The sequence below is a fragment of the Camelus ferus genome, chromosome 9 (assembly GCF_009834535.1).
Source record: "Camelus ferus isolate YT-003-E chromosome 9, BCGSAC_Cfer_1.0, whole genome shotgun sequence".
Classification (NCBI taxonomy): Eukaryota; Metazoa; Chordata; class Mammalia; order Artiodactyla; family Camelidae; genus Camelus; species Camelus ferus.
The window spans coordinates 21,936,936-21,947,948 of record NC_045704.1 but is presented as its reverse complement, the minus strand read 5'-3'; the positions used below and the strand labels follow the sequence as shown (position 1 = coordinate 21,947,948).

The window sequence follows — 11,013 nt, the reverse complement described above, 5'->3', positions numbered from 1 at the left end:
ACGATGCCCCTAATATCTAATGGCTACGTGGTGAGAGGCCCTTCAACAAGCCTCAAACTCCTTCAGTCCCAATACCCAGCAAGACCTCCAAAATGTTCCCAAGAGCCATAAAAATGCCTGAAATCCTTCAAAACACCACAAAAATGTCTCCTACAAGAGGCATGAGACCAATAATAAACCCATGACCTGTCCTTTCATAATGCCCTTATAGCCCCTGAACATCCCACAAGGGCCCCCCGCCATAATCATGGGCCCACAGTCCTTAGAGTGAGCAAAGCTCGGGAAAGCTCACCAGGGGCAGCCAAAATGCACCCCGGAATGCCTCTCCGCTCAGTAATACTGCTCCTGGGACTAGCCCCCCACCTCCACAAGAGTCACCCCTCCCAGTGACCCCACAACAACGGGTGGGGCGGGTGCACAGCGCGTTTATTGAGCTCATACACTTTCTGTCCTCGCCCCTGTCACCGACCCGGCGTGGGACTTCCGGCCTCCCCGCAACAACTCTCACTTTCCCATCCATTCCCGCGCACGCGCCTGAGGGTCTTCGCGCGGGACTTCCGCCTCGGGAGCAGGCATGCGCACAAGCAGCAGAGGAAGTTAGCACGCCAGCCAGGAAAACCTGCCCGGAAACTGATGACGTCACGGAGGCGGGCACTTATAGCGATTGGCCGGATTGAGTTCAGAAAGGAAAGGAAAGCTATCTCCTCCTTAATACTCACAGGGAGCAGGAGACGTGGGTGGATTGGGAGGGGGCCGCTTCCAGACCTCATGGAGCTCTGCACATTACCCGCACGTGATTTCTGTAGGCTGGCTCTGTGCGGTGGTGCCCCAGCCTGAGCCCCCAAGTCACCCTTGGGGAGAGCAATTGCCCCCAGCTAAGATGTTGCTTGAGACTGAAAAGGCAGCTCTTGCCTTGAACTTGGCCTGTGGTCAGTATCTCACAGGACCAGCTGTCACCTCCAAGTAGGGTCAGGAGGCCAGTCACGGGGGCATCCAGGGGCCTAGGACTCCCCATGCCAGCCCCCTGCCGTCCATGTCCAGGGTCCCATCCGGTCTCAGGCACTGAGGTCTAACTCGTGATGCTGGTAGATCTGTGTGGGGCCCTTGAAGCAAGCAGCGAAGAGGAAGCGTCTGCCAGCCGTGGTGATGTGGGCAAAGGCACGGGGGGCCACCAAGGCTGGGGGCCCTAGCTCCTGCAGCGGCTCCAGGAGCCCCTTGTCAGGGTCAAGGCGAAAGACCTGGCTGAAGGCAAAGTCGCTGCCCAGGATGGCCAGCTGGTCCTTGGCGATGAGCAGTGGCTGAAAGACGTGGGCACCGCGAGAGGGAAGTTGCTGCAGCAGGCGGAACATGGAGCCATCCCAGCGCATAACCTGAGAAGGGTGGCCGCTAGTTAGGGGCTGGGGTCCAGGAAGGCCAGGCCTGCCAGTGGTCCTCTGGGCTTTGGAGGACTTGGAATGACTTGGAAACAGAGGCCGGTAAGTCCCCAAACTCACACAGCTTTCTCATCTTCATAAATGTCCCCACCCAGCTGCTCAGGCCACAGACTTGGGAGTCATTCTTGGCCCTTCTCTCCCCCTCACAGCCCACACAGAATCAGTCAGCCCTGGAATCTGTCAGTTCTACCTACGATTTATACATTTCTCCCATCTCCTCTGGCCTGCACTCTCACCAAGCCACAGTCACCTCCCTCCTGGACCATCACAGCAGCCTCCTCCCTTGTCTCTCTACTCCCATCCCTGCACCCACAGTCCGCTCCCCATGCCGACACCCAGTGAATACGTGAGTCAGATCAGTGCCTTCTAGGCTCAGAGCCCTCCCCCTGGCTACACCCCACTCCAGAGGGAGACTTCTGGAGGAGGTGGGCCGTCAGCCTTGGAGGTTCACGGTGTGGTGGCTATGGTTAAATGTAAGCGCTGGAGTGTATCAGAGTTTGGGGGGTAGAATCAGAGTCTTGGGGCCAGTGTCAGTGTTGGGAGATAAGGAATGGTTTAGGGTCAGCCAGCCTTGAGGGGTCACAGTGTTGGAGTCAGTGTTGGGGTTGGGTCAGAGCTCAAAGATCAGCACGTTAGGAAGGTCAGCCTGTGAGACAGGTTAGAGTTTCAAGGACAACGTGCAAGGTGAGATCAGTGCTGAAAGGCCAGCCCCAGGTGCGAGTCAGATGCAGGTGAGGCCTGGCTCACGGCTCGGCTGCCTGCCCTCCCCGTGACCAGGCCCAGCCTCACCATGGAGTCCCCGATGTAGCGTGTCAGGCACAGGAACACATCCCCACCGGCCTGGAAATGGTGTGTGGCATAGACGTCCTCCGCCTCAGGGATGTCCGTGCGCCTCTCAAAGCGGCCCCCAAACCAGTGGAAGAGCACGGGCCTCTGCGAGGCCGAGGCCAGCAGCAGATGGGGCCGGCCGTCCAGCTCCAGGGGCTCGACGTCCGTGTCCCGGTGCCAGGCGTGCAGGCTCTGGCGCGGGTAGAAGCCGGGCCCGTCGCGGCACAGCAGCGTGGTGCTGCCTGCCTTGGAGGCATCGGCCACCACGAAGCAGGGCTGCCCTTCCAGCCACAGGAGCTCGGCATCATTGGGCCGCAGCAGCCGCCGCGGGGCCAGGGCCTGCATCGGGGCCAGGCGCAGGTCGGGGCCGGGCCGGGCCCACAGCTGCGAGCCTCCCCACAGGCGGGCGGCCAGCACGAAGAGGCGCGGGCCCAGCACCAGCGGCTTGCAGGACACCACCGAGGGCGCTGCGGGGAGCGAGGAGCAGGGGGCCTGTCAGGCCCGCGGGGCGGGCCACCTGGCTGGAGGGAGGAGGCGCGGAGGGGGCTTACCAGACAGCTCTTCCTCCGGCCGGAAGCGCTGCAGGCTGTAGTCCCAGGTGAGGATCAGGCAGCGGCCAGCAAAGGGCTGTGCCAGGATGATGTGGGGTTCCCCCTGGTAGGAGAAAGCCTCTGCGCCCAGCGCCAACTCTCCGACCGTCTGGAACCAGGACAGCTCTAGAGGTGGTGGTGGGGCAGGAGAGAGTCAGGCAGGCCGAGGGGACCCCAAGGGTCCTCATCGCTGAGCCTCATTTGCACATCTCTGAAATGAGGCCCATCATGGGGCTGACCTCATAGGGAAACAGTCTTTTTACCTAGGGATGTGTTAACTCACAACATGGTGATACTTTGTTTTCTAAGCTGTAGGGCCTCATCAACTGATTGCTTAGAAACAGCATATTTATTCATTCATTTAATTTCATAAGATCCCTCCCTAGGGGGCAGATCTGTTATTATATCCATTTTACGGATGAGGAAACTAAGGCTAAGAGGCACAGGCAGCCCGCTGTCCAGCCAAACCCATCCTTCCCATCTTCCAGGAGATAGGACGCAGCTGGGCACCAGGCTGCCCAGCCAGAGGCCACATTAACCCAGCACAACCCAACCCGGGCTTCACTCCCTGCCCTCCAAGGCTCAGTGTGGCCATGACCAGACAAAGTTCCCAAGGGAACAAGAACAGGGTGATGGTTGTAATGCTTGCCTAGCTTGTAGGAAGACAGCTCGTCCTGGAATTCTCCTTGTGAACTGGCAGATGGACCTTCCACAACTCGGTTTCAACCGGGGAAAGCAGTATAATGCCCAGGGGCTGCCCCATCTGCCTGCACTGCTCACCTCAGACCCTTCTGTCTCCTTTAATTCGTGGTATTTAGAGCCTCTTTGTTACAGCAACTTAGCTTTTATAGTAACGGTGCACCCCTATCGCCCTGTGTGGTGGTGGTGGACTTCAGGCTACAATACTTCACTCTATGTGCCAGGCCGTATTTCTAGGGACCAGGGTTGAAGCAATGAACCAGACCACAAAGGATGCCCATCCAGAGGGGATCTTTTAAAAATGTCCATCACATAATCAAATCTCCCTGCTCGAAACCCTCTAGAGCTTCCCGCGGCCTCTCCGGATAAAATCAACTGTCTTCTCTGTGGCTTTGAAAGTCCTGCAGAGGGAGGCCCCTGCACCTTCCACCTCATCTGTGTCTTTCCCTGCCTCACTCCTCCAAGCCAGACCTGTCTCCCTTTGACCTCCAGTCAGGACAAGCTCTGTGCTGCCTCGGGGTCACTGTACACACTGTCCCTTCTCTCTCGAGTGTGCTTTCCTGGTACTTCTGTTTGCTAAATCCACATCTAATACTGCCTGATCAGAGAAGCCTTCCTCAATGCCCCACGTACGGGAGGACCAGCCTCCCTCATCACCCTCTGTGTATATCACAATGTGTACCATACATTTATTTGTGCAGTGTTTTATTTCATGTCTGTCTCCACACCCCCAGGACTGGGTGAGAACTGCGTCCAGGATTATCTTGTTCCTTACAGTGTGCCCATCGCCTCTCCAGGCTGGACACCGAGTGGACCTAAGTGAGTTTTGAATAAACCGAATGAAGAGTGACCCCTAAGTTAAATTCCCTTGTTCTCTGAGTCCCCTAGACCAAAAACATGTCTTACACTTAGATGATGACGATGATGACAGTGACAGTGATGGCCTTCAGGTTTGAACTCAGATGTCCAATCCTCCTGACCCTCCAGCCGTGCCTGACTCCCGCTCTGGCTCTGGGCTCCCCTATCCCAGCCCTGATCATACTAGGCTGTCACTCTCTGCCTGCCTCTGGCTGGGGGCTCTGGGAGGGCAAGACCCAGGGCTCTCTGCTTTGCTCAGTATCCATAAAGTTACCAAAATATATTTGTGATCATAGGAATCAAACTGATCATAGGAAGTATTTTGTACATGGTCAGTTTTATATTAAGAACAACAACGAGCGTGAACATTTAGTAGGGCCTCCCCTCCCAGGTCCTGCACCAAGCGTATCACTGAATTCTCACAGAGGTCCTAGGTCACTGTTTATTACCCCCATTTCCAGACAAGAAAACTGAGGCTCAGGGAAGCGATGCTGCTTGCTCAGCAGTCTCACAGCCAGGAAATGGCAGAGCAGGGAGGGAGGTGAGCCCCTCAGCCCTGGCAGCCTTCCCGATCTCCTGCCTGAGTCTGGGAACCCCTGCTGTCCCTCCCGCCCCACCAGGAAAGCCCCCACCTATGGCTCTGCACTTGAACGTCTTGGGGTCGAGGTGGCGGAGCTGCATGTGGGCCAGGGCGGTGGGGCCGGCACAGGCCCCGGTCCCCACGCTGGCGTTCACGGTGGGTATCCACTGCAGCAGCCAGAGGACGCGGCAGTCACACTGGAACGGGTTCCCACGGAGGTCCCTGGGGCAAGAGCCGGGGAGGGGCTGCGACCCGGCTTCCAACCCCTGGAGGCCACGCTCCCCACCCCTCCCCAGACAAGGGTTCAGGACAGGGGCCCGGAGGTGGTGTGGAAAACATGGAAGAACCACTGTAGTCATACTCATTTATGCCAACCAAAAGTGGGCGCAGGTGCCCTCTTCCCCCCAAGCACCCCCAAATGCCTCCCAGCCCCCTTGAGCCTCACACATGAGTCAGGGTCTCCAGGCCTCGGAACAGGAATCTGGGGAGGGTCTCAAGCTGGTTATTGGCCAGGCTCCTGGTGGAGGGAGAAAAGGAGCAACCATCAGTAGCTACCAGGGGACTCTGTGTGCCGGCGGGGTGGGTGCGGATGCCTGGCAGGGCGGGCTGGGCGGTGGAGGGGTGGGGCCTTTGAGGCACGCACAGATGTGTGAGTGAGCGAAGTCCTCGGAGAGCGTTCTTGGAGATGGAGCCAATCTCATTGTCCTCGATAAAGCTGTGAAGGGAAGATGGGGTCAGGGGAGGCCCTCGGTTCCCTGCTGTGGCCCCACAGTGCTTGGGGGAACTCACTCCATGGAAGCCAGAGGCCATTGGTATGTGCTGAGTTCTCCCCCAACACCTTGCTGAATCCCAAGGAAAATCTCCTAGGAACATCTCACCAAGGTCGCAGCCTCCAATCCCAGGAGCCAAGAACCTGACCCTCTGGTCATTACCAGCCTCACAGTGAACACTGCCACCATGATCACCAGCAGCAGCACTGGCACCAGTATCACCACCAATACCTCCAGCATCATCCATGATATCCAACACCCATGCCCCTACCACTGCCATCAACCCCAGTACCAATAACTGCCATTATCACCAACAATATACCCTACCACCACCATCACCAACATCCCATCCCACCAACACAACACCATCATCACCAGCCTTACACCAGCAACACTGATACACATCACCAAAAACACAGCCTTCGTGGTCAACACCAAAATCACTGCCACCACCATCACTGGCACTGCCACCATTACCACGAGCTTCAGCACTAGCACTGGCATTGCCAACATCCACAACATCACCACTACCCCCAGCACTCACCCACCATCAGCGCCACTACTGCCACGATTTCCACACATACGGATACCTCCACCATCACCGCCAAACCCCACAATGTTGCCATTACACCAACACCAATGTCTGACCCCAAACCATCACCAACACCAACACCAACACCAACACCAACACTAATGCTGTAATTATTAAGGCTCACAATACTGGTATTATCACTAACATCAACCCTTCAGACTTCATCATTGGCATCACCAATAGCTCCATCGCTGGTGAATCTGCCATTTTTGTCAAAATCATCCCCACTCCATCATCCTCAATCATGCCACCACTTCCCTGTGAACAGCTGGAGCAGGATCACCACCACAGCCATTATCATCAACACCAGCATCAACACTAATGCTAGCATTGTCATACTGTCATCACCACACCACCGTCAGTACCACCAGCACCACCATCAGTACCACCAGCACCACCATCAGTACCACCAGCACCACCATCAGTACCACCATCAGCACCATCACTATCTAACTCAGAATTGTTTCCTCTTAATTTGAAACATTTCTTTATCTCTGGCCTCTGCACCCTCTCTGGGCTCCTGAGAGTCAGGTAGAACCAGAAACAGTCATGGGTTAGTCAGGCCTTTTGTGAATCTTGAAACACAGAGAGGGCAGTTGAGCCGGCTGGGATTACACACCCACTCAAGAGGCCAGGCCTCTTGCCCCTCCAGGACAGTCCCTTTTCCAGATACTTTTTATCCCAGGCAACCCGCCCCTCCTTCCCCCTACTCTAGGAGTCACAGAGGGGCCCATCCTTCCTCTCCCAGGCCCCCATTCCTGCCCCCACCCCCGGCTCACTCACAGGTACTGCAGGTGGGACAGGCCTGCAAACGCATCGTCCTCAATCACGGAGAAGGAGTTGGATGTGAAAAGACTGGCAATGGAGCAAGAAAGAAGTTTTTCCAGAGATGCTGCTCCCTACCTGACATTTTAACCTTGCCCGCCCACACCCCCGCCAGCTCACATGGGGGCATGGTCACACACACGCATGCAGTGTGAGTTTGTGTGACACAGGTGCTCCCACAGACACATACGTACACATGTGTGTGCACCCCCCACACACGTGCATGGACACCCACTCCCTCGAGCTAGTCATTGCTCAGTAGGGTCCCACTCACAGCAGGTGCAGCGACGGCACCCTCAGGAAGCTTCCGGCCTTCAGCTGGGTAACTCCAGTCCTAACAAGTGAGCTGGGGACGTGAGCCGGGTGTGAGGAGAACACCCCTCCAGGGCGCCAGTCTCATCTCAGAGCCGTCTCTTGTCCGGGGACCCTGGCATGCTACCTGACCCCGGGTGTATGTATGTATCTCCCCTGCATCCCAGGGGAGACAGGCATTTACCCTCCTCGTTTGGTAAGGATCCTAGCAGCGCTCAGCCCCACCCCACGTCTCTCCCTCCTCCCATGCTGTCCCTGCCCTTTGGAATTTCCCTTCTTCTCCCTTCCAAATCCCAGCAGCCCCCTTTCGAGCATCCCAACATCCTTTGCTGCCCCCTCCCAAGGTCCTGACAAGGCCCTGTTTCCTTGGGGAGCCGGCACCCCGCCCCCAGCCCCTGGGGTCCCAGGACTCCCATCCTCAGCTACAGGCCCCCAGAGGGCCTGACACTCACAGCGACAGCAGGCTCGGGGAGAAGCTCTCTGGCAGGTCCGGGGAGCCCTCACACAGGGCACTGTCTTTGGAGCAGGAGCATCTCAGAGGACACTTTCCCTTTGGGGGTCTCCAGGCCTCGCCCACCCCCGCCCCAGCCAGCAGCAGCAGCAGCAGCAGCAGCAGAATTCCTGCCCCTCCCATGCCCCCTGACCCCCGCCGAGGCACCGGCTTCCCTCTGCCTACCCAACCTGGCCCGGGCGTGGCCACTACATCTCCCACGCCGGGCACCCCTCCATGCCGCCAGCTGGCACGCTGTGCCCTGGCTTCTCTCTCCTCTTTCTCGGTCTCTCTTCGGTCTGTCTCCTGGGTGTCTAATTTTCTGTTTATTTCTCTTTCCCTGTCTTTCTCTCCCCCTTTTTGTATTTCTGACTCTTTGAGCTAGTCTGTTTCCCACTCTCTACCTCTGTCTCTCTTTATTTCTATCTGAATTGTCTCTCTCTATTTCTCTTTTTCTCTGTTTCTTTCTGTCTCTCTCTGTTGGCCTCTCTTTCTATGTGTGTGTGTGTGTGTGTGAGAGAGTCTTCCTCTGTCTGGTGTCTTTATTTCTGTCTTCCTACCCCCCCTCCCTCCAGCTCCCTGGAAGTTTCTTCCCTTCCTCCCACGTCCCTTCTCCCAGGAGGTTTGGAAAAGGGACTCACTAGGCACGGGGTGCGCCAGGCAAAGCAGGGAAAGGAGGAGGAGTTGGGGTGGGGGTCAGAGGCCATAGGAAGAGCAGCCCTGGGGAAGGGACTGAGGGCCCCATGGGAGGGGAGGGGCCACTGAGGGCTGGAGCTGCCCTGGCCCCTCCCAGCCAACCCCCTCCCCAGATTCCCCACTCACTAGTGTGAGGAGGATGTCACCAGGGTGGGGACCGGATGACTCTGCAGGCAGGAGGAGGGTGGGCGGAGAGACCACTAAGCGCTGTAGCCCTCCTGGCCACGCCCAGCCAGCCCCCTCCCCTGGCTCCGGGAGGGTGTGGTGGGCACTGGCGCGGAGACTTGAAGGGACCAGCTCAGGTCTGGGTGCTCCCTCTGGTGGCTACACTTGTCAGGGCAGCTGCCCTGCCCCAAACCCACAACCTTCCTTGCCTACCCGAAATTAACCCCTTGAGTGTCCCATCCACTGGGGGTAGGGAGCCAACCCAAGGGATAAAGGATGATGAAGATGCCACCTCTTTCTTCAGCATTTTGACTCTGTACCACGCCTTGCCCTACAAGTTCATCTGTTAGCTCATGCTGACCTCACCCCAGCCCTCTGAGGTTGGTACTATCATTTGGCCATTTTACAGATGGAGAGAGGTCCAGTTGTTTGGGATCTAGGTTTTCTGGCTGGGTCCCAGGCAGCCGGTTCCACAGGGTCTCTGTCTGATTTTCATTCCTTCTTTGGAGATCAGAACCCGTAGCTATTGGCTGTTTTCAGTTGGATTTAGCAGTTTGGATAGAGCCTGTCCATTAAATAAGAAAAATAAATAAATGACTCTTGTCACCGAACATGAAATAAGAATAATAATACTCATTGAGCACTTGCTGTGCACCAGTCCTGACATGAATTTTCTCAGTCCTCACAACAACCTGGTGAGGTGGGTAGAATCATTCATTCCCACTTTACAGATGGGAAAACTAAGGCCTGAGGAGGTTAAATGATTAATTTCATGGTGCTGGGCAGATCTAAGCCTACCAGCCCCCATGCCAGAACACTTGGAGAACATGGGGCTTCACAGGCAGGGTCACTCAGATCTGGGGGCCAGGCCCAGGTCTCTGTGGCCTCAGGAAAGACATTAGACCTCCCCAATCCTCAGTTTGCCCATCTGTCAAGTGGAGCAATCGTGACACCCACTTCTTGGGTGTGTAGAGAACTCAGTGAGAGAAGATGGAGGCAAAGCCCCTTGCTTGGGGGTTCAGGGCAGGATGGGCACCCAACAGCTGGGGTGGATTCTGGACCCAAGCACTTGTCCTGCACCCGAGCAGCTCTGTGATTTCAGCAAGGCCATTCGGGTCCCAGTGACCTCAGCTGTAAAGCGGGGTTGGTAACCTTCTTTACAGGGTCTTTGAAAAGATGGATAAAGAGCTTAGGGCCAGGGACACAGTGGGGAGACAGGCCTAAATCCTTACTCCCAGAGTGCCCAGCCCCACAGACTTCTCCCTTCTGTTCACGACGAGAAGGATGACAAGGAAGAGAAAGATGAGAGAGCTAAGCTGGGTTTTTTTTGGCGCTGACCATGTGCCAGGCTTTGTTCTAAACATTTTCCAAGGATTGTTTCAGACAATCATCTCGACTGCCCTCTGAGGCTAATTCTGTTAGAGCCGCAGAGAGGTTAAGTCACTGGCCCATCACCAGCTACAAAGAAGCTGGGCCTCTCCACCCTAGAGCAGCTGGCCCTGTGAGGGGCGGAAGCCGAGGACCGGCTAGAGCTGGCCAGGTGCCCCTCCCTGCTTGCCCCCTGCCTCCTCCATCCCCACTCCAGGGATACGCAAACAGCAGGGTTATCATTAACCAGGGACTGCTGGTGACCCTGGGGTACAGGGTCACAAGGGGCAGAAGCTCTGACAGACAGGGATGAGGGAGCCCTCTGAAGCCACCGGGGTCCTCTGAGGCCACAGGCACACACATGTGTGTGGGTGTCAGGACCACCTGTGCTGAGTGTGAGTGCGGCCACCTGCCCCTGGTCTGTGTGGTGTCTGGGCCCAGGTCTCTTTCAGGCGGGGGACCTGTCCTTAACGACCAGGGGGACCTTGTGAGAATTATCCCCACTTTGCTAAACTTCGCATATCTCTAAAATGGAGTTAATGATAAGACAGTGTCGGGTTTAGAGACCTCTGAGCCGGGCCCAGGGTGACAGGCATGACCTTAATAATTTCTCTGTTTTCTAGGATGGAAACCTAGGGCACAGAGAGGTCTTGAGGACCACTCAAGTTCCCACAGCGGGGCGTGGCAGAGCCCAGAGCTGCTCCTCAGTTTCTCTATCACCAGTGCCTGTGAACCTGATCTGCCCATGAGGACGCCAGGTGCGTTGTCCTCCAGGGGGCCACATGAGCTCAGGGACAGGGAGGTTCT

The 11,013-nt window shown here is 56.7% G+C and overlaps 1 protein-coding gene across 4 annotated transcripts; it reads right to left on the bottom strand.

Annotated features, from left to right (window-relative positions):
• Positions 1 to 405: 405 nt before the first annotated feature.
• Positions 406 to 8,523, bottom strand: LGI4 (leucine rich repeat LGI family member 4). Of its 4 annotated transcripts, XM_032488088.1 has the most exons (9): positions 7,940 to 8,523; positions 7,450 to 7,521; positions 7,134 to 7,205; positions 5,632 to 5,703; positions 5,434 to 5,505; positions 5,041 to 5,210; positions 2,813 to 2,977; positions 2,223 to 2,728; positions 406 to 1,370 (listed from the first exon to the last, which is right to left on the bottom strand). In XM_032488088.1, exons 1-9 carry the CDS (start codon positions 8,119 to 8,121, stop codon positions 1,056 to 1,058), a joined length of 1,626 nt encoding a protein of 541 aa, XP_032343979.1. In that variant the 5' UTR covers positions 8,122 to 8,523; the 3' UTR covers positions 406 to 1,055. The 4 variants fall into 4 exon arrangements, with proteins under 4 accessions (XP_032343979.1, XP_032343981.1, XP_032343980.1 ...); XM_032488090.1 differs by lacking the exon at positions 7,134 to 7,205; XM_032488089.1 differs by lacking the exon at positions 7,450 to 7,521.
• Positions 8,524 to 11,013: the final 2,490 nt, after the last annotated feature.